Source organism: Channa argus, chromosome 13, assembly GCF_033026475.1.
Source record: "Channa argus isolate prfri chromosome 13, Channa argus male v1.0, whole genome shotgun sequence".
In the NCBI taxonomy this organism is placed as follows: domain Eukaryota; kingdom Metazoa; phylum Chordata; class Actinopteri; order Anabantiformes; family Channidae; genus Channa; species Channa argus.
Window position 1 is genome coordinate 8,308,740 of NC_090209.1, and position 26,388 is coordinate 8,335,127.

The 26,388-nt window shown below is 41.0% G+C and overlaps 2 protein-coding genes across 4 annotated transcripts; both read left to right on the forward strand.

Annotated features, from left to right (window-relative positions):
- Positions 1-1,902: 1,902 nt before the first annotated feature.
- LOC137139211 (prostaglandin E synthase 3-like) lies at positions 1,903-6,071 on the forward strand. The gene is made up of 8 exons (XM_067526180.1): positions 1,903-2,105; positions 3,600-3,713; positions 4,045-4,114; positions 4,210-4,308; positions 4,440-4,529; positions 4,659-4,715; positions 4,865-4,892; positions 5,012-6,071. Coding segments are annotated over exons 1-8 (480 nt in total). The 5' UTR covers positions 1,903-2,103; the 3' UTR covers positions 5,032-6,071.
- Positions 6,072-8,870: 2,799 nt separating this feature from the next.
- On the forward strand, positions 8,871-24,769 carry baz2a (bromodomain adjacent to zinc finger domain, 2A). Of its 3 annotated transcripts, none has more exons than XM_067526581.1 (30): positions 8,871-9,052; positions 10,256-10,379; positions 10,611-11,477; positions 12,044-13,990; positions 14,131-14,406; positions 14,506-14,865; positions 14,977-15,037; positions 15,323-15,431; positions 15,568-15,669; positions 16,091-16,313; positions 16,422-16,483; positions 16,566-16,631; positions 16,731-17,123; positions 17,233-17,487; positions 17,663-17,877; positions 17,982-18,056; positions 18,164-18,338; positions 18,418-18,480; positions 18,567-18,711; positions 18,796-19,406; positions 19,503-19,842; positions 20,031-20,186; positions 20,286-20,446; positions 20,753-20,818; positions 21,003-21,286; positions 21,373-21,508; positions 21,617-21,763; positions 21,888-22,117; positions 22,250-22,393; positions 22,896-24,769. In XM_067526581.1, exons 2-30 carry the CDS (start codon positions 10,256-10,258, stop codon positions 23,053-23,055), a joined length of 7,953 nt encoding a protein of 2,650 aa, XP_067382682.1. In that variant the 5' UTR covers positions 8,871-9,052; the 3' UTR covers positions 23,056-24,769. The 3 variants fall into 3 exon arrangements, with proteins under 3 accessions (XP_067382682.1, XP_067382681.1, XP_067382683.1); XM_067526580.1 differs by lacking the exon at positions 8,871-9,052 and adding an exon at positions 9,099-9,224; XM_067526582.1 differs by lacking the exons at positions 8,871-9,052; positions 12,044-13,990 and adding an exon at positions 9,102-9,224.
- The last annotated feature ends 1,619 nt before the right edge of the window (positions 24,770-26,388 follow it).

Consider the following 26,388-nt stretch of genomic DNA (forward strand, 5'->3'; position numbering starts at 1 on the left):
AAACCTAAATTCCATCTTTTCAGGTAATTCCAAATTAGTTCCAAGTGTTTTTAACACTATTTGAGAAAACAATATAGTATTGTTGATTTTCCATAATGATTTTAGTAGGACGTAGGGTTAATTTACTATTTTAATCGAGCAGTGGTTATACTGACACTGTAAGCCGATTCATACAGTAAACATTTGGCATAATATTTAGCACCCTGTTTGAAATGAATTAGACGTTCAAAACATTAGAACCACTACCCACTTTAATGTTAATAATAAACATAGTAAAATTATCACCTTTCAGTTTCAACCTAAAAAACCGAGGAATTATAGTCTTGTAAAACTAAAATTCATAACAGAGGCACTGTAGTGGATTGCATTAAATTGCACAGGTGGTAATAATGTTATGCGTGATCGGTGTATGTTTGAGTCCAGCCAGTCCCCAGAACTGGTAATAGACAAATACATATATAGTATAAGATTCGTATGATTTTGAATGCAGGGTTTTTATTTGTAATGGTATGATTACACTGTCAGTGCGTTTATAAAGACCTGGAGTGACTGACCATACTAAAGGATCCAGTTGTAAATGCAGCCATCATTCAGCCTCTGCAAGCCCACATCAAAGAGCTGTGTGCTCAGCTTATAAAAAAAGCCTTCCTTATGCAATGCATGGAAAGATGTCCTCCTGGTCAAATTTTTAACTGCAGGTATACTCGTTGCCCTTATTTGATTATCTTTCCCCTGAAGCTCCACACAAGCAAATACAGATGGATGAGGTGTAAACTGAACTATGTACAGGACGGAACAGAGGCTCAGTGGCAACACTGAGGCCTCATAACAACACACTGTGTCATTGTGGGTTTAAAGCAGTAAATGGTAATATATCATCTGTATTTGGGTAATGTACATTGTGATATAATATTAAAGAAGCTATTGGTAGCATTCAGTTTAAAGCATTTTATGGAGTATTTTGGTAGATTAATATTTGTTAGGAAAATGTGCAAATATCTCTTTTTGGAGAGGAAAGTATATGTGATTATTTGAGGTTTGCAGTGTTAATCTCAAACAAGTGATAGCACATTGTTTTTTTGTATACATGTAAATATACTGTAAGATGAAGATGAGATCACATTGTATCACCAATTAATGTAAAAAACCAAGGTTCACATACTTTTTCCTGCCACAATATACTTGACCTCTTACTGTCATACTTTTTTGTGTTGACTTAAAAATTTGTGTTCAAAAATAAATGTAGATTATTATTTAAAAGAAATATATATATATTTATATATAAACAACACTTTGGTTGTTTTTAAAACTTCAAATTTAGCATGTTGTCTGTCAAACAGCAAAGCAGTCAACTCACCTGGAGGCCCAGATATAGGTTTGCCAAAATTCAGATACACTCTATTTTTATTTTTGGTCATTTCATAAATTGCACTTTTGTGAGGGAGATGGTTGAAATATCATCTTAGACAATCTGTTCCTTAATTAAAAAGAAATGTGCAACAATATGTTTTCATTAAGCTTATAAACCCTTATAAATGGGGTTCTATCATAAAGCATCACTATTTTTATATATTTAGTTGTATACACACCTTTATGGTAATTTTACATATTATTTCCTTTTGTAAATGTGCATACATTGGCAAATGCGTTAAAAGAAAATAAATGCTCATTATAATGGTTATATTAAAGTAAGTAAATTATCATTAGAGATAGTCACCACCCTACACCACTGCTGTGTAATTGTTATTTTATTTAACAGCTGTACAGCTAGTTACTAGTCTCCGGAGGTTATGCTAAGTGTCTTGGTGGGTGGTATGAAGACCATAGCAAATCACATTAGGTTCCGGGCAGATTACAAGCTGCCTCCTTACTTCCCACTACAGCTGTGGCTGAAAGCTCTAGAAACGTCTAGTACGTCTCAACTGCGTCAGCGCGGCTATGCTCGTCTTACGATACGCAAGAAGACCCGGAGCATTGTAGTCCACAAACAAGAGGCGTTTGCATTAGTCGCGTGCGGGCAGCCTTCTTTATTTTGGCAAGCATTTCCAGTATTTTTACGAGACAGTTTTATTTCGGAAACAGCGGTTCACTTCACTCCTAGACATGTAAGTTGTTAAAAGTTAACATGGGGATGCAGCGGAGGGAAAATGTCGTAGCTATCCTACTCACGCTAGCTAACGCTAACGTAAGAAGTCTAGCAACATGCTTTTTTTGCAAAGGCGGGATGGTGGCCTTGCCGCCGTAAAGTCAACGCTATCTCGCAAAGTAGCCAGGATATTTATAGACTGAGTAAAAGAGCATGATGTACGGTAGCCGTTATTATTGCAGACCGAGGTCCTCAGTGTTAGCATTATTTCCTTCGGTACCAATCAGGTGCACACCACATGGCAGAGCTAACCAGGCTAACCTAGCGTTAGCCTGGTTAGCAGCGTCTTCATTGAATGAGTAGAAGGCTATCGTTAGGTCTGTTTCAGAAGTCCTGGTAATCAGTGTTGAATGGGGGAAACCAGGATCTCGACAGCAAAGCCGAGCCCATAAGTCATAAGCAGCTTGATTGCAACATTTTGAAGGGATTTAACATCGTTTGGTGTATTCCACGCTAGCTTCCACAAACTGCTTGGTGATGTCACGATCATCTGTAAGAGGATTTAGCTAATAAGGCCATCAGTTGAGTGCTTAATAAACATGAAAGATCGTAGGAAATTGCTACCACTATTGAAATTTACCAAATTTATTAAGAGGTCAGTAACTTGTTATCGATTAATTGTAATCTCAGACGCAGCTCTAATGTAGGTCTGACGTTCAATAAGGAAACGTTGACGTTATGGTTACAAAAATGTCATGGATACGATCGTCTCTGGTCTTTTCTCAAATTTTTTTACTCAACGTGTAAAAAGTAGGACTGATCTCTGACCTTACGCAAGATGATAGCTCTGCCACGATTATCAGAATAATTTGATTAATCGCTTTCTGAAGCAAAATGGCAGACACTCAAATGTAATGTTTTGATGTGTTTGTTTGCCATAGAATTTTCAGTCTGTTTGTCATACATGTTGCCTGGGTGTGTATGAAATTAAAGAGGGAGTTCCATTACAGTTTGAGAAATCTGGAAAAATGCCCATCAAGCCTTCATAAAGGTGATTCTCTCTGTAAAGACAGAAAATATGCCAGTCATCACCAGCTGGAATTAGAGAATGTTTGAAATGAAAGTACACATACATATTAAATTATTCTAGAAGTTGTAGTGCAATTAAGCTTGAAAATATTACTACAATATTAAATAGCAAACGTTAGCAGAACTCATCTAAAATAACTTGTTCTTTTGATTATAGACTGTAAAAATTTTACACTTTTGAGGCTTCTAGGTACAGGAGCACAGTATGTAACTGGATCTTGTGTGGTGACCTGATACATGGGCTTTTCAATGTCAGGCTGTTGTACCCAACAACTTCCCCACATGGGACCAGCAGTGGTGTATTATGTATGTTGTATGCAAATTGTAGATATAATGATCTATAGTGTTTTACAAGTAGGAAAGAAAATAATTCCTCTTAATAACCAAATATGTTGATGTTTGAACGTCTTCTGTTTCTTCACAGGCATCCAGCGACTGCCAAGTGGTATGACAGGAGGGACTCTGTTTTTATAGAGTTCTGTGTTGCAGACAGCAAAGATGTTAAGGTCAATTTTGATAAAACAAAGTGTGCTTTCAGGTATGTTTCCCTCAGGTTGGCTCTGAAACTAACCGTGAAAAAGACAATTTTCTGATTCAAACTGAGATCCCCTCAATTGTCCAATTGTGTCATAGTGTGTCATCCATTTTTAGTGGTTTTGAGACTTGTCCTCACTTCAAACTATAGTATGTAATTTTTGAATTTGTTTTTAAAGGGATATGGTCTAAAACGTATAACGTACAGTGGTCTAATGCTTCTGGGACCAAGATTCATTGAAAAGCACTGCCAGCAGTGCAGATATTTTTGTTTCTATAAGTTCTTGAGTGAGGCTTGTCCTTTTTTTTTTTTTTTTTTTCTCTGTCCCCCACAGTTGTCTTGGAGGAACTGACAACGTCAAACACGAGAATGAAATAGACCTTTTTGATGCTATTGATGAAAATGTAAGTTATGCTGTCAAAATCATTGCTGTGACTACTATTGCTTTAATGTAGTTAAAAATGTATCAACACATTGCATTTTCTTTCCATTGTCGCAGGAATCCAAACACAAACGCACAGATCGCTCAGTTTTGTGCTATTTACGAAAAGCACAACCAGGGAAGGCATGGCCGAGGTTAACAAAAGAGAAGGCCAAGGTCAGTTATATGTACACATTCATTTAATTAAAAATGGCTGTTTGTGTGCTTGTGTATAAAATCTAAAATACACCCATAAGAATAATTCAATCCAATCCCTATAATGAGAAATTGTGATGTTATTTTTACAGCTCAGTTGGCTTAGTGTTGACTTCAACAACTGGAAGGACTGGGAAGATGACTCAGATGAGGAGATTGGCAACTTCGATCAATTCTCAGATGTAAGCAGTATGATTTAACTTGGATTATTTAATGCACATTTTACAAATGATTAGTGAATCAAAATCACCCATAAGCCTTGGAAGCAGCGGCAATAATTTAAATTTGACACTATTGACTAAATATTACAGATGATGAACAACATGGGAGGGGAGGACGACCTTCCTGATCTAGACGGTGCAGATGATGTAAGATTCAGTTCTATTTTTTTACTTTATTTTTAAGCATTGTGCTTATTCACAAGTAAATACTAAACAAGCAGAGAGTAGCTCTGTTAGTTGTTCAACCATTAGATGACATGCTGCAACATCTTAAAACTTTGTACATTTTTGTTTAGGATGAGTCTGCAGATAGCGATGATGAGAGTAAGTGTTTAAAAATTTTTAAACGCAAAAATTATAAATGCAAATAAGAATTACATTTTTTGATGACTTCTTGTTTTGATGGAGGGTTTAAAGTTATTTTTCTTTCACTTTCAATTCAGAAATGCCAGATTTGGAATAGAAGACTGTACAACAATGAAAAGAAAATGGAAGAATAGAGGGCAAGAAGAATTTTAACACATGTATATCTTGAAACCGAAGGCAGTGACAAGCAACTGTACATATGAGTCAGTAGCCATATTTAAGTCCATAGCCTCAGCTCCAACCTCTTGACTGATCAGTTCACTGAAGGCTGATATGCATGGTATTGTACAGAGCAGCTATCTCCACTTCCATTTGCTGTACTGCACCGTTTGGGTATTTTGTTTTACTGTTAAATATTACAACTAAGCACACTCTTTTTTTTTTTTTTTTTTTTTTTTTTTTTTTTCTTTTGGGAAAAGCTGTAAAGTTGTCCTCAACTGAGCAATATCATTTAAAAAGTTGTTTGCAAATAAATTGTGGTTTCAGATGATTAAGCCCACCCATTCTCAATGTTGTAATTTTAAAGATAGCTGACCAGTATCGGTTTTTCTTTTTCTTTCTTTTTCCCCATGATTTAAGAAAACACTGTACATCAGAAGAATTAGATGAGTTTACTGATTGGGTTCCTCCAAACCTTACATTTGTTGTGAATTAGACATCCAAGAAACCGATCTTTGTTTCTATAGCTTAACCTTCCAGCTCACGTTCCCCTTTATTTGTTTAATGTTTTTTAAACTAGAATATTCTGAAAACATTATGAAAATATTTGCATCTTTCATACATGCATTCAGGATGTTGAATATCTTTAACGGTTTCTTTTCATGCCCACCTAACATGCATTATCATGTTAGACTGCAGAAGCAAGGTGATATGTACAGCTGATGAAAAGCTTAAAGCATGGTTGTGCCTCAGCATCACGTGGTTTGTGGCTATCCTCTGGGTTTCTTTCCATTTGTTTATCTAGAATCAATTGTCCCTCGCTGACAACGGAGCTCAGAATAAAACGGCGACATGTAATGACCAAATTATATTTGCACTGTCAATAAAATCTAAGGGGAGACAACTAATGTTGAATTACAGTGGAAATTCTTTTTTTTTTTTATTGTCTACATCTTTCTAATAAACTGTTTAAGAATCCTTTTAAATGTCTTTTCTTGTAAATTATATTTTTATATATTTGTCCCTAGATATAAAATGACTTGGGGAAAAATCCTGGATGAGCGTCCCATAATATCTTTGAAAACAAGTTAACTTAGGACAAAATGATTTGCAAGTTAGGCTTCTACCCTGGCTACAGATGTTAAATAAGAAACGTGCTTAATGTAATTGCAGCACTTTAGTTTGACATACTTTAGAATGTCTTAAAACCTCTGTTTTCATTTAAATTTATAACCATTGGCCTTTGTAGTACACCTGAACAGTCTGCAAAAAAAATGTCTATAATCTTAGTCCTTGTTGATGTTAAAAATGTGTTAATAAAATTGTGTATGAGGCCAGACTTTATCATAGTATTTTTGTCTTTCATTTATGAGACAAAGTCACTGCCTGTGGATCTAATGCAGTGCTGTCATGGGCAGATTGAAACCTTTGTTGTATTTAACACTAAATTGTTTCTAATTGAGGATGTTGTAGTACTATCATTCAGGCCTGTCTTTTCGGCGCTAGGACCCAGGAATCCACCTTGGCCCTGAATATCAGCATACTTCCTCGATTTCCTCGCTGTCATTTCCGAGAAAGTGACTTTAATATGCAACATTAGTTTCCTGTTTTAACTCCGTTGCACATTAAAATAAAAGCGTTTAACTAAAGATTTGAAGATGTTTTGACTCTGACTTGGATTGTCACTGCAGCCTGTCCGTTAACTTTCATTAAAGCAGCTTCGTTACCGAGATCACAGTTAAGTACCCAGATACATAGCAGAAAATTACAGCATAGATATAAATAATGCATTTATCTCAATATTAGTGTTTAATTCTTGATTTATTTACGTGCAAGCGTAACTTAAACGTAGCAGTGCGTAATTAAAGGGGTAATTAGATCCACTTTACGCACGTAGGTAAAATGAATGTAATTTTGTGTTAATTTTAATTCACATGTTTCAGACTCTAAAGAAATGCTAATGACAAATCAAAGTTAAAATCAAATGGCCCTGATGTGCCACAGGAATATAATTTATTATTTGGTGGATAAAAACCGACACCACATTAAATTGCTGTTTAGATGTTAATGTTTTAACAACAACGCTGAATATAGTACACAGTGGGTATAGAAAAGAATCATTCTTATTTGTTTTTTATAACAAAATTTAAATGTGGGTAATCTTATTAACAAATACAAAAACTACATCATAAAGACAAAATAACACTCCAATCAACACTGAAAATAGTATTGAAAGACAAAATACAAAAAAGAACATTTCCCAGTCATTACAAATATCTTATAATACAGTAAAGCCATTAAAAAGAAATTGGAGATTTAGGGCATATCTGTAAATCTGCCTAGAGCAGGCCCTCTTCAAAAACCAAGCGACCCTGTAAGAAAAAGACTAGTGAGGGAGGCCACATTTATGACTCCTGTAAAGGAGCTGCAAGCTTCTGTGCCTGAAATGAAGAAAACAAAAACTCATAGTGTTTAGTCTGATTGACAAAGATCTCAATTTTAGTTTCATCAGACTATATAAACTTCTTCCACTTGACTTTTGAGTCTCCCTCGTGGCTTCTGTCAATCTCTAGTTTAATTTGACCTATAACTTTGCCACTCCCCCTTTGACTGCTGAAGAATCCAGGCAACATGTAGACGGTGTGCAGTCTCTCCCATCTCAGTTGCTGAAGCTGTTATCTCCTTCAGAGACGTCATAGTGCCTCGATGGCCTCCGTAAATGTTCTGCACTTATATAGCTCTAATCTACTTTCCTACGCAGAGCACTTTACAGATGCTTCCCATTCATCCATTCACACACTGATGGGAGCAGCTTCCATGACCCACCTGAAGCAACTTGGGGTTCAGTATCTTGCCCACTTCCATTCTTGCCATTTCTTGATGATGGGTAGTCTGGACTGTACACAAATAGATATTTATTGACTAGTAAGTTTTTTCTTGTATCCTTGTCCTGAGTTGATTGGAGCAATATAGGTGTGATATAGGTGTATTTATACTACAATCCTTTAAACATATTACCTGCACTCGGGTAATCACCATTTAACTTTGTGTGGCTCTGGAAACTACCTGGCTGCACATGCAATGATTTAGGTAAGTTACATTAAAAGGGGTGAACTTTTATGCAATCACTTATTTTCAGTTTTATATTTTGGAATAATTCTGGTTATTTGTAGAGATACGATTCCACTTTGAAATGAAAAAGTATTCTTTGTAAATGTTTGTTAAAAAATAAGTCAAATTTAATCAACTATGAAATAAAAACTAAAATGTAAGAATAAAAAAGTTAAAATTGCCAAAGGAGGTGATTCTTTTCTACATCCACTCTACATCTGCCAGAGGGCATTGGTCTAAAATATTACTTCACTACATGAACAACAACAAACAAAAACAACTACTACTGCTCCTCATCCTCCTACTACTAATAGTACTGTAATTATTTTTATTTTCCCATAACGTTAATAATACACTACTGTTTGCATTCATTATTAGAATTATATGCAAAATATAACTAATTAAAATAAAATTACTCATGAAGAATGGTGGACTTTTCTCTTTCATGTATATTATTGGATGAGTATTATTAGTGTAGCATTCATATGTGAGCAGTGCATGTGCATTTTTATGTACTTAGCTTTATTTACTTTATAATATACCAATTATTAAGACTGTTATAAGTATTGCTATGTTGTTGTTGTTGTTGTTGTTTTGGGGTATTTTCTTGTGAAGTTGCATCACGAAATGTGACCGGATGTGTATATAGTTATTGTTGGGATGTTGATAGTGTTCGCTCTGTTCTGTGATCATGGCTGCACTGGACCACACCAGCCATGTTTGCTAATTTAAAACCCAAAGGTTAGGGAATAGTTGTTTATTATTTATCGCTGTGCCATCCTCACCTACATATCCGTTAAGACGAAGGTTTAGAAGAATCTGCGCCTTCGAAACCCAAGGACTGAAAGGTTAGATAGTTATTAAGTGAAATATAAGCGAAACTTTTGATGGTGGCAGTGTGGGAGGATGATGCTCTGTAAAATTGTCTGTGTGCGTGCAGCGTAAACAATGTAACTTCATCTGCTCGCTAGCTAATGTTAGCCCATGAACAAAAGACAGCACACCTCCATCTGTTCTCAAGTGAGTTAACCTTAGTCATAAAGTGTCCACAGACCGACCGATGTTTGTTTTTACCGGTACCGTTCTCTGATGGGCATCATGGATTCACACCAGCGTGGTTGCGATACCTGCTACCTGGCTATTAAGTTAGCTAGCGCTAACATCGCAGTTTAAGTACCGCACTCAAAACGTTAAGGATGCTATCAGTTAGCTATCTTGCTAGCGTGTGATAGCTAGGTTGTATTGTGATGCTTTAGCTAAATAACCTTGGAACTGAAGCGGGGAATGCTTTTTGTCCGTTGTTTTAGGCTAAACTAATATGCCCAATCAATTTCACTAGGAGTTGAACTGGTATCTAACATTAACTGTATCAGTGACTAGCACAACTAGCACCGCATTAAATTGAATTGTTCGTTTGATAATGTAGCTAGCGCGACTTAGCTTAACGCGTTGCCTGCTTTTGCAACGGCCTTGTTAAATTAGGAAATCAAGTATCCGTAGACGGCTGCGTTGTATTACGAGGTTGTGGACTGTTAAAGAGCTAACTAGTGTGCGAACAGTTCTTCAGGCCTTGAGAGACTAAAATATTCTCGATAATCCATCTATTGTTAGGCCGCCGGGTCTTAAATACAGTTTGCCTGTCTGGGCCGTAGCTACATTTATCACAGTAGACGGAGTGGGCTGAGCTCATGTTAGCAGCGCCTCATCAGCGGCAGTGATGAGCTTCTATCGTAATATTCCGGTTGTCCATTACGGCTCGCCGGGGCCTGGCATCTGCTGCCGCTGCTGGCTGCGACATTTTGACGGTTGTAGTTTGAGCGAAATGGTGCTGTCACGAGCTACGGCTGCCAAATTACTGTAAGAAAGACACTTAGCGGAGATAAAGGCACGTATTGCCTTTCTTGGGCCGTGTTGAGGACGGAAATACATTTTTAAAATAATGAAATAATGCGTTTGGCTTTTATGTGGTGGTGCATATCCGTGTCATTGGTGACGATCATTTCATATTAATGTGAACTCATGTTTATTTACTGTCTGTGTTCTGTTTTCAGATGGAGTCAAATAATCATTTCAACTATGGCACCCACTCCTCAGCTAACTCAGGACTGAAACTCTCCTCAGGGGATTCACTTTATACTAACGGGTCCTCCATGAGTTTTCCTCAACAGGGGAAGAGTGAGTTTTTGGTTGTTGTTTTTTTTTTTTTTTTAACCTTTTACAATTTCCTCACAAGGCAAAATAGAAGGAGCCTCATTATAAAAATTACAACCTCAATTTCTTAATTCTTCAGATGTCTTCATGTTTTAGTTTAATACTTAACATTTCTCTGTTAAAGTCATCAAAGTATATGGATTACAGTGCAAAACTTTTTTTTAAAAAACTTGTCTAATGCCCTTTCTCTAACAGATATAAATGGTGAAATGAATGTGAATGGTGTCACTACTGTACTGGGGTCTGGTGTGCCTGCTTCCCAACCACCAACAGCTCCTTACCCACATATGAGCAACCACCACCAGAGCAGTGTGGGATATGACTACTTGTGGGGAGGACACCCTCAGTATGGCCCAGCCTTGGGCACCTCTCCTGGGCACGGGATGCACCAAAAGCAGCCGGCACCCGGGATGGTGCAGCCTCAGACACAGCATCACTTCCAGGCTCATGGACAGTACCAACTCAACGGGGGTATTGAAAGCTCCCACCAACCCCCTGTGGCAGGCCCACCAAACATACCTCTTACTGGGGGTCAGTACTGGAACAGGAGTAATCCTGGCCCACAGCAGATCGGATATAATTCCCACAGCATGTATGGGACCTACCAGAGTCCAGCACATCCTGGAGTTACACAATCCCAGCATCACCAGCAGCAGTCCTTACAGCCACCTCCACATCCACCTTCACAGCAGCATCTTCACTCCAACCGTCATTCACCCCACCACCAGCAGCACCAGCAACCACAGCATTACGGCATGATGCCCAATGGGATGCCCTACTACCAGCATCAGCCCCAGCACCCGTCCCTGCCATCTCCCGAGCAGCAGCTATCACAGCAATCTCAGCCCCAAGGCCAAGCTCAAATGATGCCCCAAACAGGCCAGAATTTTACTACTTCACATGGCAGCCCACAGCACCACAGTGTAGGCAAAGGGAGCACCGGCAGCTCTGTGTCAATGTCCTCACCACCATCAGCAGTGCAGGAGAGTGGATCACCTAAAGGCCACAACAGCGAACGGAGCCCACATGCTAGTAACATGGGAATGTCTTCTGTCATGCAAGGTGAACACTTTACCCTTTGTAGATGCCTGTTGATATAGAATACTGTGTTTTATCTGATTCAATTTTACCTATCTACCTTTTATTTCCTCTATATTTGACGTTTCCTCCTTTGAAAGGGTGATATCCAAAGTATCATAGGGGTTTCTTCCTCTTTGGTTGTACTTGGCAAAGTGTTCAAAGCTGCTAAACATAACAGCACACAGTTGACCTCGGTTAACTGTGATGTCCACTTTTTTGTAATATAGACCAAATCCTTTTTTTAAATCATTTGGCAGGATGATCTAAAATTAAATTGTTTGCAGCTCTACCGGTTATATTTCTAACTGCCAATGCTTAATGACGAGATAGTGCTAAGATTTCACCAGCAGATGCCGCTGTTGGATCATGTGCTTCACTGGCCAGTGTTTGACATCAACTGTCAGAGAGGTGGTTTGCTAGGGATGGCTAATGCCTACTGAACAATGTTTTATCCTTAAAACAGCTTTTCTCTACCAATTAAGTATATAACATCAACCCTCTGAATCTTTCATAGTATGTACTATTTTGTTGATTCTTTTCTTTTTCAGGGCATACAAGGGAAACTGTTAAAGAGGTAGACGGCAGTTTTAATGTCAGTGAACAGACATCTGTTGTCCAGAGGCTGCCTAAAACGGACAGCTACCAGCCCAAACCATCTGCAGCTCATCAGGGACCAACAAGTGATTTTCGACAGCATTCTGAACAGCTAGGTGGTCAGTGTCCAGAAATGACTTCCTCTGTGAGAGATACTACTGGTAATCCACCTCCCCAGTCTGTATCATCTCAGGTTTCTGCATCTACATCCCCTGCAGCAGTGTCATTATCTCTAACTAAGACCTCTGGATCCCCTGCTATCTCTGGATCTCCCACCTCTGCTTCTGGGCCCCCAGTTGTGTCATCCCCTGATGTAAAATCTACTCCACCACAAATCTCAACACCTCCCAATGTATCTTTGGCTCCACCTTCAGCTTCACCTCCCCTAATGGTACATGGCCTCAGGTCTCCCATTCCTGCTAGAACTGAGATATCCCCCACTGGATCTAAACCTATGTCAGTGGGGTCTTCTTATTCCTCCTTGCCTATATCCCCTCTACATTCAGCTGATGGTGTGTCTAGACCTGCCACAGTTTCCCTCGTCCTTCCAGTCTCTACTCCATCAGTGTCTGTGGCCCATCCGGCTAACCAAGCCCGGCCTCCTACATCCTCTGGACCTCCAACAACTGCTTCACCTCCTGCCGTAGTGTCCACTTCTTCTTACTCAGAGTTTGCACCAATCTCAGCTCTTCAGCAGATTATTCAAGGGTCCAAACAGTCTTGCTTTCCTGATACGTGTGGACCACAGCTTGAAAAGCCTGGACCCTCAAAATTAATGCATGCCACTTCATCCATGGATGAAAAATCAGCTGCTGTGGCTCCATCTCAGTCAGTACCAGGAGGAGCTTTGACCTCAAAACCACCTGGCTCTTTGTCAAAATCTGGCTCTCCCACACATGTGTCATTAACTCATACAGCTGACAGCACACCTTGTGAACCAGCGTCTAAACCTCAGCTACAGACATACACTGCTTCACCTGTTGACTCTGGTGTTTCCACTGCTGCTGCAGCAGCAGCATCATCGCCACAAGAAACAGTAAATATACCCAAACTAGCAGCCCATCAAAGTCTCAGTGTGTGCCCTCTGTCTACCCTACCTCTACTAACCGCTGAAGCCTCCAAGACTGCACCTGTGTCTGCCCCTCCTGCCTTGGTGTCTGTGCCTCCTGCAGTGGGTACATCCTCTGGAGGGGTTGAAAGTTTTGAATCTGAGCAGCATCCTTACAACACCACTCCTCATCGTGCACAAAAGAAGTCATCTACCAAGCCAGAGCACCCCAGTCATATCGAGGATAGGACTACGTTGTTTAATAAATTGGTTGGTTCTGATCAAAAGTCCAAGAATACAGAAACTTATTTTAAAAAGCAGGATGTGCAAAGAAATGACATCTGTGAGGCAAAGGACTTAGAGGTTGAGCAGACGCCACTGAGTAAGTCCCCCACTGCTTCACAGCACAAGAGCCGCCTCGATGAAGTAAGATTTGCTAACTCTTCACTTAGTGCTTCTCAGTTTGATAGCAGTTCAGCATGCGACACCAACCTGGAAACGAGCTCTCATTTAGGAGGTGATGGGTCCTGTGGAGATGAGTTCCCTCACTTTGACAGCAGTTTTCACCTAAGACAAGACACTTCTCAGTTTGATAGCATCTCCTATGCTGAAGAGAACCAATCTACTGCATTTGACAGCAGTATTGATAGCATCTCCAGAGATGACCTGCTGGACTCTATTAGGGAAGAGGAAACCTCTGAAGCTGAAGAAACCAACAACAGTTTCCAAATCACTGGGCAATCTGAGCTGACGTCATCTCTGAACAACACTTCTCAGATGGAAGAGTCCTATATCACCTCAAGTGATGTGTCCAACTCCCACTCAGTTGTGCAGTCTCAGCCTGGTCATCAAGGTTTGTTCTTAAAAGTTCAAAAACATAGAAACATGTGTTGACAAGCAGTAATTACTCGGTGAGCTGTAAACTGGTTTATTTAGGCATTTCTCATTCCTTACTACATGTTAATCTCTTGTTATTATTTCGTTATTAAATAGGAACTGAAGCAGAATGGGGGGCCAGAGGACATGATACATCAGATTCAGCCGGGCGGATTAGCATTACAACGACTGTTAATGAGATGATGACTCCTCAGAGCTTTAAGATGAGAGATGAGAACTTCATAGCCTTCAGCACACCAGCAGAGAGCCCTGCTGTACACCCACTCCAACCAGTAACTGAGCAGATTGTGTCAGCTGCTGAAAGGAATCTGAAGACCCCAGGGAAACCGCGCAAACCTCGAGCTCCAAAGGCCATATGGGTTAAAACTCCAGGTATTAAACATTCTAATTTAATTTTAAAAAGTTTATTTTAAAAAAAGTGGTAAATTGTATTAGAACAAATCTTTTGTCTCTTTCAAATTGTGTTTTAAGCTCCTGAGAAGGCCCAGCGGAAGCAACGGGTTCGCACCCAAAAAGTGGAAAAGGTCAAGACTGATGAAGAGGAGGGGGCTAAGGGCAGAAAGAGAAAGAAGCCCCTCAGTGTTAAAGAAACATCAAATGTATCTGGAGAGGCTGGTGCTGCCACAGAAGAGGTTGATTCAATCACAGCCACAATTGAGGCTGTTCTGGCTAATGCTTCAGCTAATAACACACCAGTTGATAAACCCAAGAAGGCAAAAAGGGTAAAGAAACAAGACCAAGAAGGAGATGAGGGTAAAGCACAGAAACCAGATGCAGAAACCACTGCTGCTGATGATGTTGATGAAAATGATGATGACAGCTCCACAGCAGGTAATTTGGTATCACATGATGACAGTTTGTAGATGCATGACATCACAGAATAAGACTATTTTGTAAAATCTGGATTTTTCTTTATTTTCTTCTTTTTTTTTTTCTTAACAGGGGAATCTAACAGACGGAGGGTAGCAACAGAGGAACAGGTCCAGTTCCCACTATTGCATGGGTAATTATTTCCTTATCTGCTTAGTGAGACTGTGAATACATTGTAGCCAAGAGTCATTGTCAGTAAATGCTGGTAAAAGTATTTCATACATCTACTGGGTTTTAAGTCTTATGAAATACTAATGAACTAAATGAAATGATTCACAAAAGAAATCATTATTAATATTGGAGTTATGAATTGGTGAACAAACCATAGCCTGTTTTCCCCCAATGATACATGTAACACATAGTTTGGAAAAGCTTTGAAGTATGTGGGGTATGCAGTAATGAACTCTTTTATCCATAGTTGGAAGAGGGAGATTCGTGTGAAGAAAATGGAAAACCGTATGAAGGGTGAAACCTGGTATTACACACCTTGTGGAAGGAGGATGAAGCAGTTCCCTGAAATAATAAAGGTAAAATGTTTCTGCTAAAAAAGCAAAATGCTGAAATAATTGCAAGGCAAATCCATCAGGTGTTTGTGTTTTCAACACTGACCATTATTTGCTTTCTGTTCTACCAATTGTGTCATATCCTAATTGCTTTGTCCAGTACTTGAAAAGACACACAGACAGTGTGGTCACTAGAGAACACTTCAGCTTCAGCCCACGGATGCCTGTTGGAGACTTTTATGAAGAGAGAGAAACTCCTGAGGTCTGTATAAAAACAATATGTAGTATACTAGTAAGCATTATACCTGGTCTTGCATTTTAGTAAACTTGGTGTCAAAGCACTGGTTGGGATCAAAACTACTGCATAGTTAATTTACCTTTTGCGACTGTGGCACAAACGGTAGAGCGGTCTTCCGCCAATACCCCAGTTGCTGGGTCAATCCCTGACTCTTGTGGTTATTTGTCGAAATTTGCTTGAGCAAGACACTGAACCTCAACTTAGTTGCGCCCAGTTGCGTAGCAGCTCCCTTATCAGTGTGTGAGAGTGTCTGGGAGCACCAATAGCTAGAAAAGTGCTATATAAGTGCAGACCATTTACCATTTATCATTTAAATTAATGACATAAGCACACCAGAACTGTGTAAAAGACGTAGAGATTCATTTTTCTCTACTATATATTACAGGGTGTTAAGTGGATGCTCTTGGCTAATGAGGAGGTTCCCTCTATGATCATGGCCATCACGGGCCGGCGTGGGCGGCCTCCAAACCCTGATAAAGAAAAACCCAGAAGAGTTCGTGGCCTCAAAGGCGGACAGGGCCGTCGGCCTGGTAGACCCCCGAAGCCCAAGATGGCTGACCTCCTTAGCAAAGTTGATGCCAAACTGTTGAAACGACTTGAAGCCAAGGGTGAGTGGATGTTAGGTTTGGGGTGAGTGGAGCAGTTTGGTATAGTTATAGCTAAGCATTGGTGTTCTACTTACTTTTGCCTACTGTTTGTATTCATTTTTTTAACAGAAGCTCTTACAGAGGAGGAAAAGGAGAAACTTGCAAAAATCAAAAAGAAAATGAAGAGAAAGGTATGTAGTTCATACTGTTTGTAATTTTGATCAATATGCTGTTCATAACATGTCTTGATTTTGGTTGCTGCTGCAATTTTAGGCAAGAATGAAGAGAAGGGAGGATGCTAAGATTAGGAAGATGAAAGAGGAAAAAAAGAGAGCCAAGGTACAAACTCAACATTTGAAACACACGAAATTATTTATTAGCAGTGTTCCCAGAATCCCCTTTTGCTCAATTTGTTTGCTCTGTCTTTTGTGTTTTCAGCTTGAGGAAGAGGCAAAGGGCCTGAACCAACAGAAGACTGAACCAACAGACCTGACGCCTCAAGTCACACAGCCAGTATCAGAGTCTGCTGCAGAGGCCAAGAATCCTGGTCGTAGAAGGTCATTCAAGATTGAGGCTTCTCCACCAATCCAACAGACGGACGAGGAGAGGATAGCTCAGGGTAAGAGGGTGCTGGGTGCTCGAAGTAAAGCCAAGGCACTGGCTAAAGCCCAGGCAGAGGCAGAGGCTGCTGCTCAGGCTGCTCTGGCAGCTAAGAGGGCAGCAGAGAGGAGAGCACAGGCCCAGAGACGTCTTGAGGAACGGAAGCGTCAGCAATTGATCACAGAAGAGCTGAAGAAGCCCACAGAGGACATGTGTCTTACTGACCACAAAGTGAGTTTTAATTTAAACATAGTGGTTGTACATGTTTGTTTGGTTTTTTTTTTTAATTTTGTTTTTTTCTCTCAATGTGATCGTGATCTTCAAATTTTGTGTCCACCAGCCCCTGCCGGAGCTGTCACACATCCCAGGTCTGGTTCTCTCTGGCACAGCTTTTGCACACTGCGTAGCTATTGTTGAGTTCCTCTATGGCTATGGAAAGGTAATTGGTCTAAATATACCCAAGGACATCCCTAGCCTCGCTACCCTACAAGAGGGTCTCCTTGGACTGGGCGACAGCCAAGGAGAAATCCAAGACCTACTGATAAAACTCGTGGAGGCTGCACTCCATGATCCAGGCCTGCCATCCTATTATCAGGTCTGTCTGTAATGTGCAACTCGTTCACTTTTCTATGTGTGTGATAGTAAAACCAGTAAGCAGATTATTAATATGTTGTTTAAACTTTGGCCATTTTGTCTATTGATGCACTTCTTGAAAAGAATGGCAAGCATTTCATTTAAAAAGTTTCTCCACATTTTTCTGTTCCAACCAGTCTGTAAAGATCCTAGGGGAAAAGCTGGTTGAGTTAGAGTTGACCCGCAGCACAATTTCAGAAGTACTTCGCATCTTTTTGGAATCTCACGGTTATGAGACCGAGGTGTGCAACACACTGAGGACCAAACCATTTCATGCCCTGCCTCCTGACACCAAGGCAGCCATCCTGGGTTTCCTGGTGGAAGAGCTTAACAGCAGTAACATTGTGATCAGGTTAGGCTAAAAATATTAATTATTCTAAACCTGCTCTTGAATCCTTAATTTTGTAACTATTGTTTTGTTCTGTCACTTTATTGTTGTTGGATTTTATATTTCAGTGATATTGATAACACATTGGAAAACATGGCAACCTTCAGGAAGAACAAGTGGATCATTGAGGGTAAATTACGCAAGTAAGATCGTGGGTTTTCTCTCTGCAAATACAGAACAATTCATTGATTACTCAAATCATAGCACAGAGCAATAAACGTATTGATCCTGATATTTTTCTTCTGGCCAGACTGAAGACAGCTCTGGCGCGTCGTACAGGACGCTCGGAGGAAGAGCTTTGTTTTGAGGAGAGGAGGCGCAGTGCCAGAGTGGCCGAGGAAGAGAACCTCAGTCTAGAGGAGGGTGGTCTAGTGCTAGAGAGGGGCAACCGTCGTACACGCAAAGAAGAGCCCAAACTGAGTGACGTATGTAACTGCGTCAGTGTTTCTTAGTGATTGTGATCATTCTTAAGTTTAAGTCAATTTGTTTTTTTTTCTCCTTAAGACTGAGAGTCCTTCCAATGCCAGCATTCCAGAGCTTGAAAGGCAGATAGATAAGCTAACCAAGGTAGGACTGGTGCAATGCATATGCAGTGTTTTAAACATTTTTGCTGCCTTTTTATTAAATATAATTCTCTTGTTGGATCTCTACAGCGCCAAGCATTTTTCCATAAAAAGCTTCTACAGTCATCTCATTCCATGCGGGCCATTTTGCTGGGCCAGGATCGCTACCGGCGCAGATACTTGGCCTTACCTCACCTCGGAGGAATTCTGGTCGAGGGGCCAGAGGAGCTCTTGAGTGAGTTTAAGAAAGAAAAATAAAAACATTTTAGGCTCTGCCTGTCAGTCTTTACCTACTTTTCCTTACATATCGATCTTGCAGCTTCAGGAGAAGTCCTTGTAGCTGAGGTGCCAGTCACCTTCCTGAAAAAGGAGCCCAAAGTTGAGGAGATTCCTATGCCTACTACGCCTCCTCCTACTCTACCTTCCTCACCGTCCTCGGTTACCCCAGTCAAGGCCCAGACCTTCTCTCCTGACGAGGATCCCCTACCTGGCACTGCGTCTCTCATGAGCAGACCGAGAGGACGTGGTCGCCCCCGAAAAATCAAACCAGAAGTGGAGCTTCACCTCCGCACGGCAAAGATCCGCCGCCGCCGCAGAAGCAGCATCAGGTCTGGAGGAGAGGAAAGGCCAGGATCTCCAAACAGTGGTACACAAGACCTCACACAGGCTGCTTTCCAGAGCTGGCTCAGCCAGTCACAAGAGGCAGCGACCAACGGCACGTGCTCATCAGCTCCAGAGGGTAATCGACCTGAGGAGAGTGTGAAGGAGATGGCAGAGAAACAGGGACAGTGGTTCAACCTGCTCCCCAAACAACCATGTGATGATAATTCTCTCACTGAGCCCCAGGTACCCACCTTCCCCAGTTCACCCCCAAAACTCCACCCTCAGATCCCCAGTGCCCTGCCCGCTCTTGCTGTTCCACTCATGCAGGTTTGCCGACAGCAATAAATACAGATACATTTATTTATACTATAACAAAGCATTTAAAGCACTCTGTATGATATATTAATATTAATCTTGCCTTAGCCGGACCCGCTCCTGCCTGACTTGGCTGCCGCTAACCCTGTGATGCCAGCACCACCCCAGGACATTCCCCTTGCACCATCTGCATCTGCTGCCCCTGTTAGTCCAACAGCACCACCACCCCCTCAGCTTCTTCCAGCTCTCATTCCTCCTGTTCCGGTGGCACCAACCACCCCCACAAGACCCATTCGCAGGCGGAGGAGAGGCAGCAGAGGCGGTAGTCCTGCACGCAGAGGTTCCCGTGGAGCTGCAGCCAAACGTCGTGGTCGCCCTCCCAATTCTGTGTTCCAGGAACTCGAGCAGCAGTACTTCACACAGATGGTGGTCAAGCCCATTCCAGCATGTAAGTAGTGTCTGGTTAAAAGTGTCATGTTTTAGAGCCAGCAGTTTTAGGAGGTATGACTTTTACCCCTCCTGACATTTGGTGCATAGAAGTCTAAAGGAAACGTGACTAGCTACTGTGTTCTCAGTCAAAATACAAGTCAACGTCCACTTTTAGCACAATGCATAATTCATATCTGTCTTTTTCAGCAATGGTGCGCGGCTGGTGGTGGATCAAGGAGCCAGAGGAACTTTTTTCCACCTTACAGGCTCTCCATCCAAGAGGCATTAGGGAGAAGGTGCTACATAAGCATTTGGCCAAACATATGGAGAGCTTAGCTGAGATGTGCACCAAACCCATCCCCGGTTAGTGTTGTTAGAAAATGGCACTGTTGTGTATATGCGAATTTTCACCGTTGCCATGTTGTCTCCATACAACTCTTATCTTCTGTCCTTTCCTGTTAGACCCAATATTTAATCTGAAGGTGGAGGAGAGAGACGTGCTAATGGAGGCTTTGCAGCAACCGTGGCAAGTGCAGGAAAAGTCCATGGAGACTGATACCAGTGCCCTGCAGTGGGTGGAAGACCTGGAGCAGCGTGTCATCGCTGCTGACCTCCATCTGAAGGTAAGAATTCACAACACCTTTTGTCAAATTAATCAGAATGATCCAGTAATGTCAAAATGTAATTAAAAGGGGTTGTTCTTTTGAAAACGTGCACAGCTAAAGATAAGTGAGTTGTTTCATTGATTCTAAGAGATGACATGGCCTTTTCTGGTAAGTTATTTGACAGTGTTTGCAATAAATTATGAGACAGTTTTGGGTCATGCTGTACCGAGGTACTGAAATGTTAAATGTAGCAACAACAAAAATGCACATAAAGCTTGAAAATAATAATAGTTGATAATATATATGTCTTTGTGTTTCTTCAAGGCGCCTCCTCAGAGCACAATGAATGATACTGAAAATAACACAGAGACACAAATGGCAGAATTTCAGGTAAACTTGAAAACCTCATTAGTACAAACCTTAATATAATGATCTTTTTAGTCTTAGCAGTTCTACACAATTTATGCCTTAATTGTAAGTAATCTCCCAAGCTTTACTCTGCCCCCCCCACTTTTTTTTTTTTTTTTTTTTTTTTTTTTTTTTTTTAATGTTGATATCAATTTTCTGGTTTTAGCCCTACACTATACCAGAGCCAGACTCCACACGGGATGACCTCCAATACTACGAACATGATGCTGACCCGCGTGATGACTGGATTGTGAGAACTAAGAAGGAGTGGTCTGGCCTGCCTCGTATCGCTACACACCCCCTGGATCTCGCTGTGCTGCGGCTCGCCAACCTTGAGCGAAACATTGAGAGACGCTACCTGAAGGAACCGCTGTGGAACCCAGCTGAAGTGATGCGCCTTGCTCCTCTCACCCCTACACCAGGAGAAGAGCATCCCATGGATGTCATTAGGTGAGGAGAATACACGGATGTTTGAGTAAAAGGAAGGAGCTTTGTCTGTCAGTGATAACGTTCTATTAATTTTTCCTCTTGTGCAGTTTGGAAAGTGAAATCACCTCCCGAATGCGAACATGGCGACAGGCTTTAGATCGCTGCCGTAGCGCTCCCCAGCTCTGTTTGTGTCTTCTTCAGCTGGAGAAGGCCATTGCTTGGGAGAGATCTGTGACTAAAGTGGTAAGTAACTTTATCGCACAGGATTGATCTTTGATCCAGGTGTTTTTAAGATATGATAACACTACGTTCACATTTGTCATTTTAACCAGAAGGATTTCTTCTCTTTAGACATGCCAGGTTTGCAGGAAGGGAGATAATGACGAGTGTCTGTTGCTGTGTGACAGCTGTGATCGTGGCTGCCACATGTACTGCCTGAGGCCCAAAATCACTCAGGTGCCAGAGGGAGACTGGTTTTGTCCTACTTGTGTTGCCAAGGTCAGAACTAATGCTGTGATTCCTGAGTAATAAACAACTTTAACTAGAGTATTTTCCATCATCAAGTTTCTTCCAGTAATTGGTTCATTTGTGGCTTTGCTCACTTATTCCTTCTACTCCTCAGGAGGACGGTGAACCACAGCGCTTGTCCAAAACAAGAACCAGAGTGAAAAAAAGAAGATATGAAGATGACAGCTCTGAAGATGAAACTACAACACGACGCAGTGGTGGCATGACGACGAGGCACAAGGACAACACGGCACCCCCCTCATCTTCTCGTTACTCTGGAGAAGGATGCGCCACAAAACGTCGCCGTATGACAACCCGCAACCAGCCAGACCTCACTTTCTGCGAGTGAGTCCTGCCTTTCTCTGCCAGTTGAACAGTTCATGTACTGTAATTTGACATGACAGGATTTTAAAGTCGTTTACTCTTTAGGCTGTCATGTTGTGAAGTTTTGATTCTAATTATTATTTTATTTGCCAGGATCATTCTAATGGAGATGGAGGCACATGCAGATGCCTGGCCATTCCTTGAACCGGTCAACCCCCGACTAGTGCCAGGTTACCGCCGCATTATCAAGAACCCCATGGACTTTTTGACCATGAGAGAGAGGCTCCTACAAGGAGGGTAACTGCACAAAATGTTTTGTTTCTACTGGATTATCGCTCATATGCATGAAGTACTATTAACTGTGAGGGTTCAAGTTGCCTTATAACTTCCTCTCATTATTACTAACTTTAGGAGTCTAAATTAAAAAAAAAAAAAAAGATGGAGCCGGATTCTATTCATCCACTACTGCAGACCGAACAATTGCTGTATCAGTAGTCACAGTACAGTCTGCACATAGTACATCTATCAATGTTGGGACACTCACTGACATTATGTACTTCGTCATCCCTTACACGTGAGAATGGTGAGGTCAAAGGAAATTAATGAAGAAAAAACTTAACAGTTGGTTTCCGGTTGTATAGAGTGGGTTGAGAGTACTTTTGGAATATTTTTTGGATCTTTTGCATGCAATTTTTTTTATATATTAAATTTTCCTGACTATTGTTCAGGCATTTGTTCATTTGTGGTAGTTTTGATAGAAGCCTTTTCTCTCTCCCTCTCCCCTGTGTCATTGTCTCAGGTACTGCAGCTGTGAGGAGTTTGCAGCAGATGCTCAGCTGGTCTTTAACAATTGTGAGCTGTTCAACGAAGACACGTCGGAGGTGGGAATGGCTGGACACTCCATGAGACGCTTTTTTGAGAGCCGCTGGGCTGAGTTCTACTCAAATAAGGACAAATAAGAGTTTACGACATTCCCCCTGATGGTGGGGCTGTAGACTCTTGGTGCTTTCACCGTCCCAGTCACACACACTCTCCATTACTGCTAAGACTGTCTGGAGGTTTTTCCAGCTCTGCGTATGCTCTCATGTATAGGTATATATGTATAGATTTTGGCTATTTGTCTGTTATAGTTTCCTCTACTGGCCTGAATCTGTACAAGGCCCTCAGCTGAACTGGTGTGAACTTGTAGCCATTCCCCATCACAGAGAGGGTGAAAACATGCCTCTCTTCACTTTCCCTTCCACCTTTCGTGTCTGCTCATCATCAGTTTCCCTCCTGCTTGCGTTCTCCTGACATGTCCTTTCACAAGCCACATGTCATACCTAGGCCTTTGGTCAATCCCTGCTGTGTGTCAATGGCATGGTCTCAGGCCCTAAATATTTCATCTTACAGACTCAGACTGAAGGCCATTCATGCTACTGCAGCCCTAACCACTGCCTACAGTACCTGCTTAGCACCACTCAATAGCTAAATGGATCAGAACTCTTCAGAGCTTGGGTCATTTCCTTCCTGTTCAATGGAAATGTAATGTAATGTGGTCTTATGCCTAGAAGTAATTTTTGCTCAATATATTTTTATTATATATTCTATATATAAATATATATAAAGATTACGATAGCTGGGATTATTTAATAGCAATAGCTTGTAGTGAATGTGTACAGATTACTTTATAGAGCTGTTATGAAAAGGCCAGTTAAACTAAAAGGAATCTGTTCTTGGACTGTCACAAGTAGACATGTAACCTCCACTTAAAGTCTTGCACGCACACACACTTTTCACCAACACATACGCACAACATGCACATGATTTGATACACATACTCAACGTCTGCTGCTGTGTGAAAGACACTGGTTTGTAAAACTGGAGGGTTTTTACTGTAAACCATCTGGGCTTGGATAACGCCACGTCTCTCGTTAAGAATAAGTAATCAGATGGCTTCACCTGATCTGTGTCACAACCAAGACAACTCCACAGCAATATTAAAATAGTCTTGTTAAATAGTCTTATTAGAGAACACACAGAAACATTGAAGTGTTGCTGTTATTTGCTGTAATATTACAATTGGCCTATCGGTGAAAATGACACTCGTACGTCTGTTGCTTGTCTGACCTGGTAAAAACATCTAAAGGTGGTTGTGTGCAAGGCTGAAATCCTCTCATTCTAAAGGCTACAGTTGTAAAGGAGCTCTGATAATGAAGTACTGGGCACATTCCTGCCTGGTTTTGTCTTACATTCCTTTTTTAGTGTTTTTTTTTTTCTTTCCTTTTTGCTGTACAAGGGCCAATGTGTTGAGCCGCATGGTGTGCTACGAAGGTGACAGGATGACTCCACAGTCCAGATTTTATTTAAACTTGTTTATTACACTGAACTCAAATCTGTTGATAGACAATAAACTTTAATGTTCCTTATTACACTTAAAGGGACAAGGAGATTTTTTTTTTTTCCAAAAAAAAAACAAAAAACAAACAAACATGAAAACCAAATGTGGTGTTAAGTGAATTTTTAATAATGTACAGTTTTGGTGACTTTAAATTTGTTCCTTTATATTTTTAGGACCAATTCATCATTTTTAAGAGGAGGTATTAAAAGACTCTGTCGTATTAAGGTGATGTAACACGTGTGCATCTGTAGAATGTACTGTAAGTCGAATAAAAACACATCTAGTAGAAAATATTTGTTTTTTAACTACATCTCCATATCTGAGTTTTTTCTATGTTGGTTCTTTGTTAAGCTTCCTTCAGGTGCTCAAGTTTTAATTACACCCTCCTGCTAGTTCTAACACAGGTTGATTGGTAAGTGAACATTTCACAATCTTTCACACGTTCGACTATACCTCGCTGTATAGCACAAGACCAGTGTTATGTTACATTTAAAAGTGTGAAAGAGCTCTGCAAAGACACATCTGGTGTGGAGTTTAGCCAGCCAGGATGCATGGAGGATCCTGTCTGGGACACATGCTCCTGGGAATGTTCTGCCATCACTCACAGCTGCTCTGCAGGGGTTAGGGACTCACCACACACTTTAAGGTTTTACACTTAAATCTCAGTGTGTCTAAAAACAAAAACATTGGTGGACATAGAATTTTTAAAAATAAAACGCGTCTTTTAGGCCGTATGTCACTCTGTGCCCACTATTGCCCCCTTAAATCCCTTAGCTGGCAATTTGTGTACAGAGTGTGAAATTGTGTCTGTGTCAGCATTATGGGTGAAGGGGGTGGAAAACTCCCCACGCCAGCGGGTTCCAGTGTCCCCCCCGCCCATCCTGCTTCACACAGTTAGGCTTAACCCCACAAAAGGGGGGATAACAGTTTCACAGTTGCTGTGGAGAGGATTGGGTAATCCACGGTATAATGGGGCCACCATCAACCCTGACCAACCAGTTCATTCTGGACTCCAGCTGGCAGAATAGGAGCCTGTGAGGTCTGGAGGCTCAGGAGAATCCGTTTGAACTCCAAACATCTCGTGTATACACACCTTCTACCATCATCTCAGCTGTGTCCAATTTGCTGTGTAGATAAAGAAATACTGTAGGAACATTTAAATGATCAATATTCATGTGATACAAAGTGGCTACATTTCCTAATTTATATTCCCAGTTTCGAGGTAAATAGCATTTCTGTCAGTTTAGTTAAATGTTTATTGCTCATTGGATATCAAAGAGAATGAAAAACCTGCACAGAGCAGATGCAGTCTCACAATGGGCACTATGGCAACAGCATCATGAAAGAGCTTATCCCCATGGTGATTGGAGCGGTACCTCACAAGTATTTTGTGGAAGGCTAAAAAGGAGGGTAGCAGGACATCATATTTGATATCTTTTCACAGTCGACACAGAGTTGTGCAGTTGGTCATACCTTCAACCTTGCTATTTCCCAATATCTCCTTGTTCTGTTGTATATTTGAAAAAGCCTGTTTATGCAAATCTGGTCCTCCTGAAAACCTAATTTCACTCCTGGAGAAAAGAAAAATGAATCGTATTTACGACTTTGCCTTGAATTTCTCTGCTGATGAATGCTGCAGTGTGTATCTGAACAGATAATTTCATGTGATGGATGTGGCGTGTTCTTGTTGCTCTGATCGTCTCAGCTCACTAATGGTCCCTTTCTCCTATAATTGATATGATAATATGAGCTGCAGTAATCGGTGCCAGGTGCTCAGGGCACGTTGGAGCACGCCAAGACACGCCAACACAGTTCCTCTCAACAGGAGATCACATGATCAGATACAAACAGCTTTAGTGTTATCTCATAGGTACATATGTTGTTAAAGGACAAGACTGGCTGTAGGTTTTTC